Raw genomic sequence first — 22,260 nt, forward strand, 5'->3', positions numbered from 1 at the left:
CAGGAGTAAAATGAGGTGAGCCCATGTGACCACCTGAGCTTGATGGTGAGTGGGTGAAGAACAGGAAAGGACCAGGCCCTCAGGAGATGGAAGCCCAAGCTGTCAGCTCCCCGACACAGAGCAGAGGGGAACTCTGAAAGCCCCCATCCACCCCCCCCAACACCCTGACGGCCCAAGGGCCTGAACGCCTCTCGGGGATCTTGGCAGAATCCAGCTCCAAAATTCATGCAAGTTCAATACTTTATTCCATAATATATCTGGGTTTGTTTTTATATAAAAATAACAGTTTCCCTAAATTTTTGCTCCAGGAAAACATGCCGTGCTCACCATGTGGCTTTATGTACCATCGCCCTTGCCCCCCTCCTGTTGGGCCCAGAGCTGTGGCCCTAGGGCTGCCCAGCAGACAAGCCAGAGGACCAAGGGGAAGATGGCCGACCAGGGGGGCAGCAGGGTTCCCCAGGCCCAGGTGGGGTGGGGGGTTGGGGAGCCTGCCTGCGCCCTCGTGGCGGATGCTGGGGCCCTGGGTGCTGCCTTCACTCTTGGAGGTAGGCTTTCAGCCAGATGTTGCCAGACTTCTTCAGGGACCTGGGAGGTAGGGGTGGATGTGGGTGTTGGGGACTCAACTGCAAGACACCAACCCCATCTCCCCAAGATGATGAGTGTGAGTAGAGGTATCCCCATTCCCGAGTCCCCTTCCCCTGGGGAGGCAGCTGGGTGGGAATGAAGGGGTGGACTGGGAAATGAGGCTACCCTCCCATGAACTGGAGTGGAATCTGGACCTGGGTGGGGACAGGGGGAGGGGCAGAGCCAAGGCCAAATCCAGGAAGGAGCCAGGGTGGGCCTGACCCTCCTCCAGCTCTGTCTATTGCCTCCTTCTGCTGGGCCCTGCAACCCAGAGACTTCTAAGGCCTGGCCCCTGGCCACCACTAACCCGACGTCAGGCAGAGGAGCCAGAAATATCAACGACTTGCTAGGAAACCCTCTGCCCGGTGTTCTAACAGCGCCAGGCTGAGCGCAGGGGTTCAGAGGATGAGGCTGGGAAGGGCCGTGAAGGAGAGGCAGGAGTTCAAACACCAGGACATAAGGAAGGGCATCCAAGTAGAGGGAACAGCGTGTGTCCAGGCACAGAGGTGGAAGAGCTCTGGCTGGGGAATCTGACCTCTGGTCCCCACTGCCAAGGCTGCCACCTGGCCAAGCCCATCAGCCCTCGCCAGGACAGCTGGAGGAACCTCCGCGCTGTTCTATCTGCTTCGACTCCAGCCCCGTCAGTGCATTCGCCCGGCCAGCGCACCTTCCCAGAATCCAACTCCCGCGGGTCCCTCCTCCGCTCAGCGGCCCCCACACCCCAGCACCTGCTCGAGGCTTTTGCACTGCTGTTCCCTTGCCGGGAATATTCTTCCCCTGGATGTCTCCATGGCCGGCCCTCTCCCCTCCCTGTCTCTGCTCACTTGTCACCTCAATACCAGCCACCTGCCACCCTAGTGAAAACTGTAATCTCTGCCTGGTGCTCCCCAGCCCCTCTCCCGCCCCCACCCTTAGGTTTTGCTATTTTTTTTGTTTTTTTGCCAAAGCACTTCTCCCTTTCTCACGTTTTCTGTCATTTACTTATTTTAAGTGCTTGCTTTCTGTCTCCCCTGCTAGGACATCAGCGCCTACAAAGCAGGGATCTCAGCCTATTTTCCAGCTGGTGTCTTTGTGGCACCCAGGACAGGACCGGGGCCCATGGCAGGTGGCATGTGAGTGAACACTGGGAAGGGAGGCCACAGGATGAGCAGAGAACGGCTGACGGGAAAGGCCTCAAGGGTCAGCTCTTAGAGAGGGACTGGTGAGGGCTCAGAGGGGACTGACGGGGACCAGGGTGAACAGGGGCCCCGGGGAGCCGCCATGAGCCCTTACCCAACGATGTCCACTAGTGCGGTGAGGAAGGGCTTCACCTCATATGTGAGGCCGTGCTTGGCACACAGCGCCTTGACCAGCGGTGCAACCCTGTGGTAGTTGTGCCTGGGCATCGTGGGGAAGAGGCTGGTGGGGAGGAGAGCACATGCTGGCAACTGAGGTGGGGAGGTGCCAGAGGGACCACCACCCATCCCCACCCAGGCCCTGCTCCCTACTCCTCCTGGGCCCCAGGGATTCCAGGGCTCTTGTCTTGGCCTCCCCAGGGAAGACTCACTTCCACCCTTGCTGGGCCCCAGGGCCTCTACTCACTGGTGCTCGATCTGGAAGTTGAGGTGCCCGCTGAACCAGTCGATGAAGAGTGAGGGCTCCACGTTGCAGGTGGCTGCCAGCTGCCAGGAGCAGGCGGGGGCACAGGTGAGGGAGGCTGACAGAAGCCCTGACCCACGCATTCCCTGAACCTGGTAGCTCCATCAGGGTCCCCTTCCATCTCAGCTGTGACCCCCCCCCCACCCCAGGAGGTACCAGTCCCGGTCCACCTGTGCTGCCCACCTGCAAGCTGACCCAGTCCCGGTGCTTCTCGTGGCCAATCTCCTTGGGGATGTGGTTCATCTGTGTGACCCACACGAACCAGTGGCTCTCCAGGACCCTGTGGGGAAAGCCCAGGCACTGCCCCATGTCCAACACACCACTTACACCAGACCTGGGCCTCAGCTTCCTCATCTGTACAATGGGATTGTGGCAAGCTCTCCCTTGCTGGTGTTTGAAGCAGCTGAGAGGAGCAGGCTCCATGCCAGACTGAGCCCACAGCAGCCCAAGAGAGTGAGCAGCCACAGGGCCCCTTCCGCCAGACCCACTGTCAACGGGAGCCCGCCCCTCTCCTGTCTCTTGATTCTTCCACACCCCAGGGAGGCAGTCTCGCTGTTCCCATTGTGCGGAGGGGGAAATGGAGGCCCTGAGAGTGGAGCACTGTGGTCAGGGCGCCCTGCCGCCGGTGCATGACCACCCACTCCTGCCATTCTGAACCGCGTACCTGACGGCCACGAAGAGCAGCAGCGCCCCGGAAACGCTGTAGAAGGGGATGTAGGACATGAAGAAGCGGTAGTAGAAGCTGGCGGCCCAGAGCAAGTCCTGCAGGGGCGGAGGACAGAGGTCTTGAAGCAGCTGGGGGGAGCTGAGCTCATCCGCCCCCTCCGCTGGCATGCCTCGGAGCCCTGGACAGGTCACCGCCCGTCTCTGGGCCTTGGTTTTTTCAGCCAGGTAAAGGGACAGGGTCCTTGCCCTGCCAACTGAGCACGGAAGTGAAGGTGCCATGGAGGAGCTGAGAGGGGGAACCAAGGGCTGCCTGGGAGACAAATGCCTGGAGGAGTCGGCCCAGCCGATCCCACCCCCAGGGAGGACACCCCAAGCCCTGAGCTCACACTGGCTCTCCCCCTGCACACATGACGCACTGTTGCATGCACACACACACACCTGTTTGCATTCGTGGACAGGGCTGCCCCCCGAAGCACCCCCTTCTGCCACAGCTGTAAGCCTGGGACCCGGAGCGGGGCGCACTCACCCTCCACTGCATGCACACCAGCATGTAGGCCAGATTCTCCACCTCGAAGTTCACCAGCGTGAGCAGCGGCGGGCCGACTGCAAGGAGGCGGGGGAAGGCTCAGGCACAGGGCGGGCGCCGGCAGGGTGGGCAGACACGGTGGGGTGCAGCGCTCTGTGGCTCCAGGGACACCAGTGGGACTTGGTGTCGGGCCCAGCCAGCTGGGATGACCCTGCAGCACCCACAGGGCCTGGTCGTCCCCAGGCTGACCCTTGCCTCACTGCCTCCTGTGTCCCTTCTGCAGGTCAGGGCCAGCTTTACATGTCCCCACCCTGTCCCCTTTGGCCACATCCCATGAATCCTCATCCTGTCCACCCCAACAACTGCTCAAACTCTCTAGAGCTCTGGACCACCCTGATGTGAGGGCAGGAAGGGGTTCAGAAAGCTCCGGGCAGGGCTGTGACGACTCGCCCGAGGGTACCCCGGGGCAGAGGGACTGGCAGGGGCAGAGGCCTGGCTGCAGGCAGGGGCAGCGGAGCAGAGGCTGGGAGAGGCTTGGGGGTGCCACGATGAGGATGGTTAACATGCCTCTTCCCCAAGAGGTTGCTGGACGCTGCCCAGCAGACGTGAGGCAGACAGTGCGAGCTCAGGCGTGATCCCCACCCCAGCAGTCCCCACGTTGCGGGGACAGAGGAACACTCACTCAGGAAGAAGTACAGGTGCTGGTGGTTGTAGGGTAAGTATCTCCGCTTCTTCCTGCCGTACTGTGGAGACGGGCGTGGCTGGGAGGGCAGCTCCCCAGGCCCCTCCTTCTGGGCAGGGGCAGGGGCAGGGGAAGGGGCAGGGGCAACTCTGGCTTCTATCACCAGCAGACTGGGGGGGGGGAGTACATCTGGGGTAGGGGCTCAGCCTGGAACTAGAATGGGGGGCTTGGTCAGGGGCTCAGGCTGGGCCACAGTAGGGGACCCCAGGAGCTACAAGTCCCCCCTCAGCTGCAGGCCCAGCCGGTGTGTGTCCATGTCCTCCCCACGAACCTCAACAGATGACTCCCCCAAGAGGAAGATGGGCGCCAAGGTCACATCGGGGTCTTTGTGGGAGATGTTGGGCTTGGCGTGATGCTGGAAATGACGGAAGTTCCACCAGTGGGCAGAGAAGCCCTGCAGGAGAGGAGGGGGCTTTCAGGGGTGGGCCAGGCCGTGTCCACCACTCCATGCCTGTGCGCTTGGGCAGTCGCAGCATGGCACCCCAACTCAGCCCCTGGTTGCCCACCACCCACCCCACCCTCACCTTCAGCTGTCCCATCACAAACTGCTGGGCCACGTGGTTCCACCGGGACTTCCTGAAAACAGAGGTGTGGCCCAGGTCGTGCTGTAGATACCAGCTCTGAGCCTGGGGAGAGAGGCAGGTTCAAGAGACCTGGCACCTGACTCCGGCCATGGGGGAGGGTGTTGGCTGGCTGGGGGCCCAACCTGGAGTCCCAGTGAGTCCCCCCAGCTCATTGGGCACACCCACAGCTGATGCTGCAGTTTATGACCCTGTACACCAGCTTCCTCTTTTTACAGAACACTGAGTTTCGGGAGGTCTCGGGGCCTGCACGTCACGGAGCTGTCGGGCGGCAGCCCTCTGGATTCCCGTCTGTGCTTGCTCAGGGGTAAGTAAGGAGCTTCCTTAGCTCCTTAAATGCAACTTGAGCCTGGCTGGTGGCTCAGTGGTTGAGCACTGACCCATGAACCAGGAGGTCACAGTTCGATTCCCAGTCAGGGCACATGCCCATTTGGGGCTCGATCCCCAGTAGGGGGTGTGCAGGAGGCAGCCGATTGATGATTCTCTCATTATTGATGTTTCTATCTCTCTTTCCCTCTCCTTTCCTCTTTGAAAACTATATATATATACACACACATATATATATACTATATATATATATATATATACACACACACATATATATATACATATGTGTGTGTGTGTGTATATAAATGCAGCTTGACCCTCAGATACACACCTTATGGGGTCTCTGGCTGGTCGTTCATTCATTCGTTCATTCATTCATTCATTCATTCATTCAGCAAATATGTCCAGAATGTCCACATGTGTCTGTTGGGCACTTTAGGGGCTGCAGGACAGTGCTGGGTTCACCTGGGAGACGGTCAGGATGAGGGCGGTGACAGTGCTGGGCACCCAGCCGGGGCCGAGGAGGTAGATGACAAGCCAGGCGAGCACCTCCATGGCCAGGATGTGGCCCAGCAGGAGAGCGAAGAAGGTGGGGTTGGCCTCAAACAGCTTCATGTCCTTGGCTGCCTGGCGCAGGGCTCGGAAGTCCTCAGCCAGCTGGGCCTGCCACGGTGAGTGGCCAGTCAGGCAAGGAAATCAAGTCCCGGTTATCCCCAGAAACCCTCCCTAGCCACTCCTCCCGTTCCAGGCCCAAGGGGTGTGGCCCAAGGGGTGTGGCCAAAGGGGTCACAGAGACAAGAGCACCAGGCTTGGGGTGTGACCTGGGTACTGCCTGGAGGCAAAGGCTCCCCTGCAAAAGGTAGGGGTATGTGAGAAGCAGAAAAAGCCAGAGAGGGCAAACCCCTTAAAGCTTAGCTCATCAAAATCCTCATTGTAGATGGGATGCTGGGCCCAGAGAAGGGAAGGGCTTGCCTGGCCACAAGTGGGCTCCTGGCAGGCATCCCACAGCTCCTCCTACAACTGCCAAGGAAGGGATGGCAAACCAGCCTTGGCCCCGGGTCCCCTTGGGGCAATGCAGATGGAGCTGCTCCCGGCCACGCCCCACACCCTCCCGGGGTGGCTTGGCCTCCACCAGGGCCCTGCTCACATTCTGGAGTCCATCCTGGCTGGGCTCCTCTGGGGCCAGCTCTCCGATCAGCAGGGGCTGCAGGAACTTGCGCACAAAGTTGAGGTCCTGGTGGAAGGCATGGAAGGCATCCTGAGGGAGAGCAGACAGTCAGGTGGGCAGACAGACAGACAGCTGGAGCAGCACCCAGAGGCATCAGACAGGATGGAAGGACTGCTGATGGAAGGACAGAGCAGACAACACAGATGGACAGAGAGTCAGCCGGCTGTCCAGCGGTCAGAGAAATAGCTCCACAGAGGCCAGCCTTGCCCATGAGCCTGCCCTGGTCCTCCCCGGGCCTTGGTGCCCTGCCAGCCAGGCCCAGCTGCTGCAACCAGCACAGGAGGCCCTTCTCCAAACGTGGCTGGTGAATAAAAATCTGGATTTGCACAAAGGTCCAGACTCCTGATTTCCTTCATGACAGGGGTCAACTTTTCCAAAAAAACCCACAAAACTCCTGGAAAGTTTTCTTAAAATCACATGCTTTTCTACTGCATATAAAATAAGGTCTGGGTCACATATGTCACATTTACCCAGTGGGGGGGTAAGGGGTTACGACGGCGACTTGTACTTGCCCAGTGGGGGGGTAGGGGGTTACGACAGCAACTTGTACTTGAGGACCACTGGGCCACCAGGAGAAAATCAGTTGAGGGCCACACAGACTGAGTTTTTGGAGGTTTGCAAGGAAGATACTCCAACAGTTAAACCCATTTAATTTTAAAAGCAGGAACAGTGGCCTGGGCTTTGCTGAGGTGTCAGTGAGCTTGAACTTCATACCTGGGGCTCACTCAGTCTCCTGATCTAGTCTTGGTCTAATTGGCTCGTTGCTGTTCACAGTTCTTCATCTGATTTTTATCCTTGGACTTTCCGAGGTTCTCTCACAGCCACCCAGCAGCCTGAACTGAAGAAGCAGTGACTAGGTGCTATCCCCATGGGCCTGGGCTGGGTGACTGCTGGCTGCTAAAGGAAATACCTGCAAAGAAGGCTGACTGAGACCAGGGGCAGGTCTCCTATTGTTCTCTGACTAATAAACCTACCAGCTTCTAGTGAGTGACAGCCGGGCCCCTGTACTTACTGTCAGATGCCCCACAGTCCTGGGGGAAGGAAGCAGCTTGGGCATCCCTCAGGCCCCACTCAGAGGCCACACCTGAGGGATGCCTGCTCTCTTACTGGCCCAGGGCAGCCTGGGATGGTGGGGGTGGGGGTTGAGTTGGGAGGTTGAGGCTCCTGGAATAACCTAGGCTCTCGGGAAGGGGAGAGGGGGCTGTGTAGGCTGTTATGTGCAGACCGTCTCTCCTGGAAGAATCTTGATGGAGGGGCAACACGGCTGGGAGGAAGGGGGCTGGAGGGGAGGCTGGCCCCACAGGAAGCTGCCAGGACCCTGACCAGCACTGGAGGCAAGACTGCCCTTGGGGCTCAGCAGACTCCACCCAGGGTGGTGTTGGGCGAATCTGTTTTGCCTGGAACTAGGCAAATTCAGGGGCAACTCTAGGGGGCAAGACTCCAGGGCCATTCTGGCTCTGGACTGCAAAGTTTTTCCCCTTAATTTAATAAAATATCTATGTTTTTATTGATTTTAGAGAGAGAGGAGGGGGGAGGGAGAGAAAGAGAGAAACATGGATCAGCTGCCTCCCGCATGCACCCCAACCAGGGATGGAGCCCGAACCCTTCAGTGGATGGGACACCGCTCAACCAGCTTAGCCCCAATGGCCAGGGCTTTATTCTTTTAACTGTGATAAAACATACAGAAAATTTACCATTTTAACCATTTTTTACGTGTATAGCTCACATTGTTGGGCAACCATCACCACCATCCATCTCCAGAACTTTTCCATCTTCCCAAACCGAACGCTGTGCCCATTAAATACCAACTCCCATCCCCTCCCCCAGCCCGTGGCACCCACAATTCTGCTTTCTGTCCCTATGACTGCGACTAGTCTCAGGACCTCACAGAAATCATACAGTATCTGTCCTTTTGTGACTGACTTGTCACTTAGCGTGTCTTCAGGGTTCATCTAGGTTGCAACCTGGGTCAGAATTTCCTTCCTCTTTAAGGCCAAGTGAGCAATGAATGTGATCCCCTCGTTTCCCTCAAAACTGCCCCGGGGCACAGAGGCACGCTCCCAGGGACCAGGGGTGCACAGCGGCCACAGAAATGCCCTCAGCACCCGATGCTTGGCACCAGCTGTGCTGACACCTGCGGGCACACCCACCCCACCTCGAATGACCACTCGGACACACCCGCACCCTGGGGAACACCCACACGGTCAGAGCCCGCAAGCACACGCGGCCCGCACACAAACACAGAGCAGCACGCGCTGTGCTGGCCACCCAGGACTTCCCGCCCCCCAGTCCTTTCTTGCTCCATCTGTGTCTGCTCTGGGGCCACCCCAGCCACCCAGCCGACTCCCAGGTGCTCCAGGGCCATGCCGTGAGCTGAGGTGCTTTGGGAGTAGGTGGGCTTCCCCGACTCCTTTCCCTTGGTCCTGGGGATGCACTAGGGAGAGGACAGAGCCAGGTCCACCCAAGCGACTGCCAGCCGGGTCTATCCCTTGGAGTGACGGGGGAGGTGCGATGGCCCAGGGCCCCTGGCCAGGGTTAGGGGAAGGGGCTGGGCGGGTCCTTGGAGAACAGGTCCTTGGAGAGAAGGGCAGCTCCTGGGCTTCCATGCTCTTGGCACCAGCAAGGTGGATCCCTGGCCCCAGACCAAATGCCGATGCACCAGCAAATAGCCTTTCCTGGAACACTGGCTGGGGCCCTGTAACCTAGTCCTCTCTGGGCCTCTGCTTAAGGACCCAGGGACCCGACAGGGGACTCAGAGAGCCTAAGCCACTTATCCAGCTCCACCTGATGGAGGTTGGATCAGAACCAGGTCTGACTGTGCTTGTGGCCACTGGGCAGTAGCCCCAGGGTGGCCCCTCCTGGGCCAGAGGGGAGGCAGTGGACCTCCTAGGTGTGTGGGGGGATCCTTGCCATGAGGCTGGTCACCGTCCCAAGCAGCCAAGGACCTGGCTGCTCTGAGTCTGGGCTCTGGGGGACAGGAGGGTGGTCCTGGTGTTTCTTTTCTTTTTTAATCCTCACTGAGGATATTTTTTTTCATTGCTTTTTCAGAGAGAGAGAAACATCGATGTGAGAGAGACACATCCATTGGTTGCCTCCCACATATGCACTGACCGGGGCTGGGGATCAAGCCTACAACCGAGGTATGTGCCCTTGGCTGGAATTGAATCTGAGACTCTTCAGTCCGCGGGCCGGTGCTCTAACCACTGAGCAAAACAGGTTAGGGTGGTCCTGGCATTTTTTGGCCACACTGATTGAGTTTCAGGGATCTGCAAGAGGCACTGCGGTCACCCACCCCTAGTGCATTCGGAAGTGTCCTTCCAGGGACACGTGTGCAAACCCCGTGACCCTCCCCCACCTGACAAGTTGAAGGTGGCACTCAAGGTCTCTCATTGGGTCTTGGGACAAAGTTGGGAGTAACTGCTGGAATAAAAATTGTGCCCCTAAACGTAAGCTGCTGGTGGCTGCGACAGGCTCTATTCACAGCGGTGTCTTATGAGCAGGGGCTGGAGTAGGTGTGAGTCAGTGGAGAAGAGCCAGCCCTCCACAGCCCACGAAGCAGGGGTAGGAACCACTTTACTGCTGCGGGAACACAGGCTCAGTGCGGTGGGAACACCTGCCCAGGTCAGAGTTTGCGGCGGCAGAGTTGGGGTTAAAACCCAGGTCCACCTTCTGCGATGCCCACACCCTCTCAGGATAGAGCCACCACACAGCCCTGCCTCAGTCCCCCAGAAACCCTGGAGTGGCTCCTGCCCCACCCCCAGCCCTGAGCTCCCTGCAGCAGCTGGTTTAGGGGCGGACGTGTAGGGGGCAGGAGCCAGTCTGCCTGAGATGGAATCTGAGCTGCCACTTATGAGCCAGGCCAGGGAGCCACAAAGACCACACCCCGCTCTCCATTCTCTATTTTCTCACCAGCAAGTCAGAAACCACCAATGTCGCTCTCATGGGCCTGTGGGGAGGACCTAGTCAGTGCAATGGAGCACTTAAGGGCCCGGCATCCAGCGAGCTCTGACCTGAGCCTCCACCAGCCTGACGTGTCTCCTAAGACCACTCGGATTTACTGCCTGGAAGGGTGGGTGTGCAGGTGACATCTTATGACATGCTGTTTGTCCTGCATGGTCAAGTCCTGGCCAATTTGAGGCCGAAGAAAGACAGGATTGGTGACATCCCTCTGTCCCGGAGACACAGTGGGGGAAGGGAGCATTTCTGGCCACTCTCCAAAGATTCTAGAATGTTCCAGACCAGAAAGAGGGTGGAGCAGGGCTGCTGGAGTGGTCTGGGTCTGCTCCTTAAGCCTCTGCTGAGAAGGTGGCAGTGGGTTTTGGAGATGGGGGATCAGGGGATATGCCTCCAGGGACACCCAAGGAATTCTTCCCTCCCTCTCCCAGGTGGGAAGACAGAGCAGGAACTTGTGCCCAGCACTCAGACACTCCTTCTCATCCTCTCCCTGCCACTCCTCACAGATGGCCAACAGGCAAGCTCTATCAGTATCCTCGTTTTACAGATGGGGAAACCGAGGCACAAGTGGCCAAAGGGTACACACTGTGGACAGGGCACATCCAATGCCCACCCTTGCAGCTCAGGACAGATGCCCCCAAAAGCCACCCCTGTCTCCTCAGCACTGCTGGTGTCCCTGGTGATAGGCTGGCACACCTGTCAGGGCCTCCTCCACCCGGCACCCTTGGCCTCACAAGTGTCACTGACCCAGTGGTGGCCCCAAAGCAGCCAGGCCCTCTGGCTCTGGCTCTTCTCGGCTGTTCCATGAGCAGCCCACAGCAGCTTGGGACCCTTGGGAAGAAACAGGGAGGCTGCCAGCACCCTCACCTCGGCACACTGCGTTCCTGCCCAGTGCCGGGCCATCCGGCTCCCCGCCCAGGGAGGGAGCAGGTCACAGCAGCAACCCTGGGGAGGGGCTTGGGGGGTGGGACACTGAAGAAAATACCTACGGAGCCCAGAGAGGTCACATGTCATTAAGCAGCAGGGCTTTCACGGCAGCCAGCGTAGTGGATGGAAGCAGAGTATGGGCTCTGGAGCCAGATCCTCCAAGTTCATGACTGGTCCCCTCTGCACCCCGCCCTCACTCCAGAGCCTCAGGATCTGCCCTGCTTCTCCCCAACTCCCACCCAGACACAACCCCACCCTTCAAGCCCAAGGAACAAGGCCCTGCTGTTCAAGGGCCCCAAGAAGGTTCTTTTACATCACCCATATTCAGCCTCAGTCTCCTCATATGCAAAATGGGTTAACACTAGTACCCCCTCAGAAGGTTGTTATCTGAAGGCCACACTGAGCTACATCCCAGTGGCTCCCCCCGCGCACCTGCACTCACAACATCTCTTGCCCTCTGCCCTGGCTACACCTGCCTTTTGAGACCCATCATTTCTTCCTTCAGTCCCCTGCCCTTCTCCTGGGATGCTCTGCCTTCCCCCTCCCCATTAGGGATCATTTAAAATCTATATCAAATGCCCCTGGTTTCCCTGCTGTACCCTGCAAGGCCCCCTAAGAATAAAACAGAAGTTCAGCAGGCGCAGCCCCTGCTACCCCTCAACCTAACCACCGGCCCCTCTCCCCACTGCTCGACTCCAGCCACACAGGGAGCCTTGCTGCTCCTTGAATGGCAGAGCAGGTCCCACCTCAAAGCCTGTGCTCTAGCTGGTCTGCCTGCCAGGAACTGCCCCCTGGCAGAGGGTCTGTGCACAGCTGTATCTTCAGAGGTGAGCACAGACCCTGGCGCTTAGGATATGCTCACTGCATATCTACTGATGGGTATGGTAACCCGACAGCTGAAGAATGAATATATGAAATAAACAGCTAAATCTCAGTGTCACGTGTGGTGGAGAGCATGGGCTGTGGGTTCAAATCCCGGACCTAACTTTTAATTTCAAGTCATTTTGCCTCTCTGAGTCCATTTCCTTACCTGTAAAGTGGGAATCATGACAAGAGTACCTGCCTCACAGGGTATCCTGGGGATTAAAAGAGAGGGTATCTATAAATCTGACTTCACAGCTGCAGTGGGTGCTCAGTGCCCGGCCCTGGTACACTTCTGACCATGGAGTATTGTGAGCCCTTGGGATACGACACAACCTCTTTCGCAACAGCCAGGCCTTGCTTCTCCCCAGCTGGCTCCCCTCCCCTCAGGCTGCCTATGACTCTTAGACAAACCTGGCCCAGGGCCCAGAGCATTCTCCCCAGGGTACCCGCTTTGTATCCCAGGATGGCCACAGGCTGACTTAATGGCACAGGAACTCTGGGAATTTCCTGGCAGGAAGCCTTCTGTTGCCTGGACATGAGAACAGCTGATGGACAGCCAGGGGACGCCACCCTGGCAAGACAGCTGCCCTGCCCCCACCTGTGCTCCAGGACCTGGGATAGGAGGCCTGGGGTCCGGGCTTGACCACACAAAGCACTGGGCTGGTCCAACCCCTGGTCTGCCTGGTGGGCCCATTATGGACAAAGACTGGGGTCTCCCAGCCTCAGCCACCTCCTAACTGCTTTGGCCTGAACAGACCAGGTGTTTCTGGCAACTCCATCCCCGGGTTTGGGGCCTTAAAGAAGCTAAGAAATGGTTTAATGCAACTTTTCCTGTTACAGACATAGGCAGAACCAGACAAGGTGACCCAGCAAAGGGGTGGCTACGCCATGGCTGTCCCCATGCACAATACAGTTTGCAGGGCACACCCACACTCATTACCCAGCAACATATACTGACCAGGAACAAAGGCACGGCAGCTGCAGCTACAGAGTTATGAAAGCGCAGTCCTGCCCTCAGTCAGATTGCTGTTGGGCTCAGCTCTCCCCATTTTACAGATAAGGAAAATGAGGCTCAGAGGAATGACATGCCTGGTTCAAGGTCACTCGGGGCCTCCAATGGCTGAGCCATGACCCAGCCCCAGGGAAGATTATTTTTTGGAAACAAGAAATAAACTTCATTGATGATGAATCAATAAGAAAACTGTCAAATGGAGGTTTTGGGGTCAAGAACTAACTGTATGATGGGGTTCCCACGTGGGAGGGTCCCCAGCACAGGCCTGGGCAGCAAGGAGGAAAATGCAGTTAATGAATGCTCCCCTCATCTTCTTCTCACCTGCCTCCATCCTGTCCTACAGATCAGAGGTTGAAAAAGGCCGGAGCAGGCATCCATAGGATCCTGGAGGGGTGGCCAGGGTTCAGTCAGGCTGAGGGGGGAGGGGCTGTGGCGCCTCGCACCCCCCACACCCCGACAGAAGTGCACACACATACAACCACACACAGACACGCACAGCATTCGCACACATACAGGCCTGTACATGGTCACACACCTGTTGGCCACGGTTAGCTTCAGCGCCGTGGCCACCACTCGACCTCTCAGCACCTAGGGACAAGGCTTCTGTCAGTTTCTGGAGTTTTAGGAGGCTTCTGGCCCTAACCCCTCAGCTTTCTGGGCTGGAATTGGGGAAGAAAGACCTCTTTCCTCTAAAACAGCTATTTTCAACCCATGTGCCGCGGTAGGTACACTAGTGTGCCACAAGAAATGTTAAAACATGCAATACCTGACTATTTAGTTAGGGCACTGACCTCTTTTCCTTTAGATTGTCAAATAAAAAAATGACAACAGTCAACACAACAATAGCCATCTGGTATGAATGAATCTAAATTATACCTTTTTCTTCTGATGGGCAAAAATATATATTTTTTGGTGTGTTGCAGAATTTTAGTGATTAGTCCATGTGCCATGAGATGAGAAAGGTTGGAAACTGCTGCCCTAAGAGTCCTGTGAAGATTGCACAACACATGGCAGAAGGCAGTGGGCAGAGAGCAGGTGGCCTGGCAACAGGGACCCTGGCCTTCTTGGGATAGAACACAATCTCTTTTGCTGCCTAAAGTTTTGACAGTTAGGAATTCATCCCCTGGGATCTTGAAGACCTTTCTGGTACCCAGTGCGGTCCACCTAGTATTTTGGAAGGTCAAGGACAGAGCATCATGGCTCCAACTCCTGTTGCCCCCATGGGGGACTTCAGGAAAGGGGTTCATGAGGAGTCCCAGTTGGCTGCTCTGCCACTGGGCTCCAGCCAGCCAGTCTCAATGGACCAGGCCACACCCCTCCTTGGCCAAGGCAAGTCTAGACATGGGCTGGGAAGGGGAAGAGGGGGTCCCCAGGAGCCAGCCTGTTCCTGGGGTGACTGTGGACCCAGCCTGGCTGGCAAAGTTCTCCCACCTGCATCTGCCAGCCCAGGAGAGGTGAGTCACTGATCCTTACTGATATTCACAGCAGCTCCAGCCCAAGCCACACACCTTTGGGCCCAGCCCAACCCCTGCTGCCCAGTCCCCAGTCTCTGATGGCACATCTTTGCCCATCCGCTAGGGTCTTGGCCCTACCCCTGGCGCCCAGCATGGGACCTGGTCTGGGGGAACGCAGAACTGAGAGGAGCAACCTCAGAGCAACAAGAAGGGTCCTCTTTAGGGGGCTCTTTTGGCCATGACACGCCCACCTCCGAGAGCCCCCTCCTCCAGCCCAGCCCTGGTCCATGGCCCGAGGCGCAGTCCTCCAGGCAGGGACGTGGCCCCCCTGCCCCACATCAGGCCCTAGTCAGTCTATCCCAACTCGGGGTCCCGGGCCGGGAGGTCAAAGGTAAGCGAGGGAAGGACGCTAAGCCCCCGCAGGCGGAGCGGGGCGCGACGCCCAGGGTCAGGCCAGGCGAGCGCCGGGCTCCGCCCGCCAGCGCCCGGTTTCCTTACCGTGGCGTCCTCGGCGCCGTGGTGGCCGATGAGGCGGCTGCCCCCCGGGTGCCGCTGTGCCCAGCGGCTGATGTCGTAGACGCGGCGCTCGATGACCAGCCACTTGTCGCCCGGCAGGTCGTGCGGGCGGATCTGTTCCCAGCGAAAGGTGGGCAGCGGCGCCCCGAGCTGCGCGGGCGCCTCGCGCGGCGCCGGCCCCGGCCCCCGGCCCGGCTCCCCGACGCCGCCCATGGCTGCGTGCAAAAGTCCGAAAGTCCCCGGACACTGGGACCTTCCCGAGGTTCCCGCGATACGCCGAGGGGGGCGAGGTGGCCCTCCCGGGACTCCCCCCGCCGACTGCGCTCCCCGGCGGCCCCGCCCGCTGCCGCAGCCACCGCACGAGCGCGCGCCGCCCGGCTCTCCCCGGGGCGCAGAACTTTCCTCCCTTATAACCGCGCCGGCCGCAGAGCCGCCGCCCGCCCCGCGCTCCAATCCCCGCGCGGCGCCCCGGCCCCCATTGGCTGCTCGGCGCTCCCGCCTCCGGGTCGAGCGGGCCCGCCCCGCCCCCAGGCCCGCTGCAGCCACGCCCGGCGCTTCCCGGCTCGGTCCGCTCGTGGGCTCCGGCTCCGTGGGACGGGAAGGGGAGGGACGCGCGCGGACACGCACGGCCGGGGGGAGCCGCGCCCTCGGGCGCCCACGTCTGCGCCTGGAGGGCCTGGAACGACGGTCCGAGGGTAATGGGCTTCCTGCCACGCGTCCTGGGACGCTAAACCCGGAGCGCACAGAGGTGGGGGCGCTACCTCGGGGTGACCGTAAACAGCATTCAAACAATGGACCCCCGAGGACTGCGCGCAGAGACCGCCGTCGGGGCTGAGGGACGGGCCCGGTCCCCGCGGGGCGCCTCTGGGGGCCGGTGGTCTTCCCGCTGTTGCAGCTGTAGGGCTGGGGATGTCGAGGGGTGACCACCGGGCGAGAGGGATGGAGGGGCCCCGGAGTCGGTATTGGGGCGCTGCCATTCACTGGGGGCTCGCTAGGTGGCTTGCTTGTTATGCCCCTCCCAGCCCATTTTTTACTTAAACACAAGTTCTTTTGAGAGTGTGAGTTTCTAACAAGTGCCCAGGTGATACTGATGTACCGGTTCAGGCAAAATACAGCTGAGACTTGAAAGACGGGTTTCAACTTTGTGGGTGGATGTTTTTCAGTAAACATACTGTGGTCCCTCTCTATTTCTGGGTTTCTCATTTACGGATTTAACCCACTGCAGGTGGAAAACACTAGTTTCCATCCCAAGTTGGGAATCCCTGGATGCAGACGGCCAACCATATGCATGGTTCTACACCATCTTATTATGTAAAGGACTTTAGAATCCTTGGGTTTTGGTATCTGTAGGGGTCCTGGAACCAATCCTCTGAGGATACCAGCGAACTCAAAAGCTGTAAGTAGATTTAAAATAATTTTTTTCTTATTTATTGATTTGAGAGAGAAGCATAGATTTGTCATTCCACTCATTCACTGGTTGATTCTTGTATGTGCCCTGACTGGGGATCGAACCTGTGACCCTGGCCTATCAGGATGATGCTCTAACCAGCTGAGTACCCCACCAGGGCTATACACAGATTTTCGAGTGCAGGGCATAGGCACCCCTAGTCCCTGTGCTGTTCGAGAGTCAACTGTATATTTCTCTTATATGCTAATATTTTATCTTGGTCTAACAATTTGTAGGATATCACTGTAGCTAACATTTGTGAGGTAGACAGACCAGGGCCCAGAAGAAGGGCTGAGGAGGCCTCTGGGTTCTCTTTGGTACCAGGAGGGCCCCTGGTTGCCAGGACAACCAGTGAGGCTGTGAGGCCGTCACCAGTGGGGCTGCCCGGGCCCTTTCCACTGTGGTATTCTCAAACCCACTCCACAGCCTGTGTGTGTGTGTAGTGGGGGTAGAGGAGTGTGGCTGGCAGCTGAGGCTGGAGATCACTGCAGATGCCCCTTCTCCCACCACGTTCGCACGTGGGCATGTGGATGGAGGAGGCATCCTCCTGGAGGAAATAAACCTCCCGCACCAAATTATAGAGATGTAAACTGATGGTTGCCAAAGGGGGAGGGATGGGTGAAAAAATAAATTAAAACCCCGCGGTGGTGGAGTCCGTGCCGGCTACCCTCTCCTTCCCGCAGCTGTGGGTCAGCAAGTAGCAGGAGGAGTCGGGCCCACCCCCTGTCGGCTGCAAATGCCTCTAAATGATGCAACTGCAGTGTTTGTGACATGAGTTCATTCACAAGTATAACTTTGCCCTGGTAAAATATGTACACTTATGCCAAATAAAAGATTGAAGTTCCTAAACATAAGACCTGAAACCATAAAACTCCTTAAAGAAAATATAGGGGAAGAGCTCCTTGACATTGGTCTTGGTAACAATTTTGTGGATATACCACCAAAATACAAGCAACAAAAGCAAAATATAATGAGTGGGACTATATCAAACTAAAAAGCTTCTCCGCAGCCAAAGAATCAACAAAACGAAAAGGGAACCTACAAAATGGGAGAAAATATTTGCAAATAATGTATCTGATAAGAGGCTAATATCCAAAATATGTAAAGAACTCATACAACTCAATAGCAAAAAAACAAACAATCTGATTTAAAAATGGGCAAAGGAGCTTAATAGACATTTTCCAAAGAAGACATTCTAACGGCCAAGAAGTGCATGAAAAGGTGCTCAACCTCAGGGAAAAGCAAATCGAAACCACAGTGAGATATCATCCCACACCTGCTAGAATGGCTGTCACAAAAAAGACCAGAGATAACAAGTGTTGGCAGGGAAGTGGAGAAAAGGGGAGCCTTGTGCGTTGCTGGTGGGAATGTATGGAAAGCAGCATGGAGATGCCTCAAAAATTAAAAAGCAAACTACCATACGGTCTGGCATTCCCACTTCTGGGTATGCCTCCAAAGGAATAGAAACATGATCTTGAAGAGATGCCTACCCTCCCACGTTCGCTGCAGCATTATTCACGGGAGCCGAGATGTGGAAACAGCTCAGGTGTCCGCCCTCAGATGAATGGATAAAGGTGATGTGAGATGATGTGGAATATTATTCAGCCATGAAGAAAGAAGGAACTCCATTGTGACGATATGGGTTACCCTGCCATTGTGACAACATGGGTGACCCTGGAGGGCATTATGCTGAGTGAAATAAGTCAGACATACTGCATGGTCTCACTTATATGTGGAATCTGAAAAAGCCAAAATCACAGAGAGAAAGGTGGTTAAAGGCCTGAGGGGTAAGGGGAATGGGCAGATGTTGGTTGAAGGGTAAAAACTTTCAGTTATGAGATGAATGAGTTATGGGGATCTGATGTACAGTGTGGTGATTACAATTAATACTATATTATATACCTGAAAGCTGCTAGGAGAGTAGATCTTAAATGCTCTCACCCAGCCCCTCCACGGGCGCATGGTCCTCACGCTGCTGTCTTCAGCTGCCCTCAGTGGTCGGTGCTGCCCCCTGATGCCCCCTGGAGCCTGGCCTGCCCCCAGCTCCTGTGTGAGGCAGCTGGGGGCTTGGGGTGAGTTAGATCCTCCACGTACCCCCTGCTGCACGTGGTGAGATGGGGGAGGGGAAGGCCTGCACAGGGCCTCTCAGGAGGTTATGTAAGGACAGGGGTCAGTGCCGTCGCCCCCACAGGCCACTTCATCCCAGCGGAAGAAGGAAGTGCTCGAGTCCTCTGGCCATCCGGGGTCGTGTTCCCATAAAGCCCGAATTGTGTCTTCTCCCCACCGCGTCCCACAGGATTTCTCTGCAGGCCTTGGGGCCTTCAATAGGTTGCTTCACCTCTCTGGGCTGAAACCCAGTGGATCTTGCAACTCTCCTACAGTCAAGGGAAACTGGGGACTTCATTGTCCCCACACCCCCATCAAGGCAACCGAGCCCTTTCTGACCACTTGGAAAGGGAGAGGCACCACTTGACATTCCTGAGCTGCCACTGGGCCACCGGCAGTGTTGGGTTTAGGGAGGAGAAGGGGGAACTGGACAAAAGGCAAGGGAGGGTCTGAGCAGCTAAAGCATTTTGGGAGGGGGCACTCAAACACAGCCCTTGTCCCAGGCCCCGCTGGGCTTCTCCCTACCACGAGCTGCCACACAGGCCTCTTGTTGGGCACACTAAAGTCTCCACCCAGTGGAGCTGCCAGCCACTGTTCCGGAGCCAAGTGATGCTTGTGCAAGCCAGTGGGGCTCAGGCAAGCAGCACGGGCACAGCGGAGGCCCAGTCAGGAAAGTCGATGAGAAAGCACCGGGCCTCCCAGAGAGAGCGGTCACAAAGCCCGGACACGTTCTGTGCAGACACACGAAACAGACTCCAGCCTGAGCTTCAGGATTTGGCTTTGAGTTCAGGCTCACCACACTGCCAGCTTGGTTGGTAGTCCCTGGACACAGCTCTTCTGTGAAGAGGGAGGTCTGGGGAGGCAGGGCCCGCAGAATTATTCAAGACCTGTGGCCCTCCCAGCCACAAAGACTCTCCCCAAAGGCATCACTGTGGTGGCACAGTGGAGCACCTTAGAATGGATGCCCTGTAGTAAACAGAGGCTGCGCACAGATGACCACGAAGCACATGAAAAGATGCTCAACATCACTAATCTTCACAGAAATGCGAGTCAAAACCAAAATGAGACATCGCCTCACAGCCATTAGCATGGCCATTATCAAAAGACACCAAGGTAGCCCTGGCCAGTTTGGCTCAGTGGTTAGAGTGTTAGCACACGACTAAAGGGTCCCGGGTTTGATTCCAAGGGCATGTACCTCGGTGGCAGGCCTCGGCTGGGACATGTGTGGGAGGCAACCAGTCGATGCGTCTCTCTTACATCAATGTTTCTCTCTCTCTCCTACCCTTCCACTCTGAAAAGCAATGGAACAAAAAAAAAAGACACCAAGGTAATAGGTGTTGGCGAGGATGTGGAGAGATTGGAAGAACCCTTGCGCACTGCTGGTGGGAGTGTAAATTGGTGCAGTTGCTATGGAAGAGACAGTGTGGAGGTTCCTCAAAAAATTAGAAATAGAACTACCACATGATCCGGCAATCCCGCCTCTGGTTAAATAGCCAAAGGAATTGAAAGCAGGGTCTCAAATACAGATAGCCGCACAGCAGCCTTATTCACAGTAGCCAAAAGGTGGGGACAACCTGTGCCCATCGATGGTGGGCAGAGAAAATGTGGTCTATACACACATGGAATGTCATTCAGCCTAAAAAGGGAAGGCGTCCTGTCCCATGCTGCACCAGAAATGAACCTTGAAGAGTCATAAAAAGACAAACCTTGCATGATTCCACTTAAATACCTGAAGTAGTCAATTTCATAGAAACGAAAAGTAGCCTGGCGGCTGCCAGTGGCAAAAAGAGGGGAGTTGTTTAATGGGTGTAGTTTCAGATTGGCAAGATGAGAGAGCACTGGAGATCTGTCTCCCCACAGTGTGAATATACTCCACACAACTGACCTGTACGCTTGAAAATGGTTAAGATGGGAAGCTTTATGTGTCTACAATGAAATAAATGAAAAAAGAGGGAGGGGGGCCTGCAAAGGTCGCTTAGACCAATCTTCCCAACTCACAGATGAGAAAATTGAGGCACAGAGAGGAGTGACATGCCCAGGTACACAGCCCTGGCAGGATCAGATCGGGACAGCCTGGCAGGCGGTGGGATGTGACAGAGTGATGCATAAGGTCACTGCAGCTGGGCTCAGGCTCAATGGCCATGGTCAGTGCTTCCAAGAGGTGGCCACAGCCCGGCCAGGTGTGGCTCAGTGATTAAGCACCGACCTAGGATCCAGGAGATCGAGGTTCGATTTCCGGTCAGGGCACATGCCTGAGTTTCAGGCTCGATCCCCAGCAGGGGGCGTGCAGGGGGCAGCCGATCAATGACTCTCATCATTGATGTTTCCATCTCTCTCTCCCCCTCTCCTTTCCTCTCTCTGAAATCAATAAAGATATATTAAAAAAAAAAAAAAGAAATAGAGGTGGCCACATGTGCCAGGGCCAAGTGGGTTATCTAGAAAATTCACTGAAGAGGGACAACTCCTGTGTGGCTGACGTTGGCTAACTGTCCCCTCCCAACTCCAGGAGCCAAAGCCCTGAGCTCCTTTAGAGAGCCCCCCACCCGTACCCCAAGCCAGAAGAACAAGGGTAGGGGAAGAGGTCATGGGCAAAAAATGTGGGAAACAAACCCAGATTTGAATCTGACTCTGCCACTGCCTGAGCCTCCCCTTCTCCATCTCCGAAAAACAAGGAGGGGCCTGACTGGGTACCAGGCACATGGCAGGTTCTAGTAAAAGGAGTCTAGGGTGCTGCTTAAAACTGTGGGCTCTGGAGCTAGGCTCATTCATTCCTGTCGTGGGGCCACCATTTCCTCTGTGTGACCTCTCAGTCCCTCAGCTGATTCATCTGCAAAATGGGGATAATAGTACCACTTCGGGTTGCTCTCAGGATTAAGTGTATTTGTTCATTTAAAGGGCTTGGAACCAAGGACATGACAAGTGCTCAGAAATTAGCTATTGTAAGGAGACAATGGGCCAGAGTGTGTCCCCCCATCCCTCACACACAGCCCTGGGTATCGCAGGTACTGTTTGCTCATGGTAGTCCCACGTGGTCCTGACAACAGAAGTGTCATCTATCCCAAGTGTCACCTATTGCAGAGGCAGACAGAGCAGGTCTGGGTTGTGGGACCCTCTGCCAGGCCTCTGGAATGTTGCTTAGTGTTTCCTTGGTCTTAGGTGTGACTGGGTCAGGGGGACAGGTGCCAGGGGCAGGGATGGGCAGTACCAGGGCCCAGACCTTCACCCTTTTTTGTCCCCCATTGTATCACAGTCCCTGCCTGTGTGATGGCGGACATCCCCAATCGATCCTGCCCCTGTCCCATGAGCACCAGGCAGCCTCGATGCTTTGACTCTGGGCTCCAGGCTTCCATTAGACCGAGGCAGGGGGACTGCAGGGGGATCGGCCCAAGCCCTCTGGAGGGCGGCAGAGCCAGCCATTCTCCCCGACAACAGCCACTCCCCTGGGGAAAGGAAGCCGGGCTCATCCCCCAACAACCACAGCCCACAGAACACCGGGGAGGACACGAGGAGTCCTCTCTACAGCAATCCCTTCAGGATTTGGGTTTAATCCCAAGCACGAGGGTGGGTGGGCAAGGAAAGGATTTGGTTTCATTCCCCTAGATGTCCAAGCTTTGGCCCGGGCCCCAGGGCACAGGAGTGAAGGCGCGT

General features: G+C 56.7%; 1 protein-coding gene across 1 annotated transcript; it reads right to left on the reverse strand.

Annotated features, from left to right (window-relative positions):
• Window positions 1-222: 222 nt before the first annotated feature.
• Window positions 223-15,272, reverse strand: FADS3 (fatty acid desaturase 3). The gene is made up of 12 exons (XM_087821912.1): window positions 15,042-15,272; window positions 6,252-6,362; window positions 5,570-5,767; window positions 4,721-4,822; window positions 4,468-4,590; window positions 4,137-4,197; window positions 3,455-3,531; window positions 2,927-3,024; window positions 2,446-2,542; window positions 2,206-2,285; window positions 1,897-2,022; window positions 223-585 (listed from the first exon to the last, which is right to left on the reverse strand). Exons 1-12 carry the CDS (start codon window positions 15,270-15,272, stop codon window positions 534-536), a joined length of 1,356 nt encoding a protein of 451 aa, XP_087678038.1. The 3' UTR covers window positions 223-533.
• Window positions 15,273-22,260: the final 6,988 nt, after the last annotated feature.

This window comes from Miniopterus natalensis, chromosome 11 (genome assembly GCF_054644295.1).
Source record: "Miniopterus natalensis isolate mMinNat1 chromosome 11, mMinNat1.hap1, whole genome shotgun sequence".
NCBI lineage: Eukaryota > Metazoa > Chordata > Mammalia > Chiroptera > Miniopteridae > Miniopterus > Miniopterus natalensis.

Coding starts and splice junctions, on each gene's coding strand:
- FADS3 (XM_087821912.1), bottom strand. CDS start 15,272: ATGGGCGGCGTCGGGGAGCCGGGCCGGGGGCCGGGGCCGGCGCCGCGC. Junction 2,543..2,926: donor CTGCTCTTCGTGGCCGTCAG/GTACGCGGTTCA, acceptor CTTTCCCCACAG/GGTCCTGGAGAGCCACTGGT. Junction 2,286..2,445: donor GGGACTGGGTCAGCTTGCAG/GTGGGCAGCACA, acceptor TGCTCCTGGCAG/CTGGCAGCCACCTGCAACGT.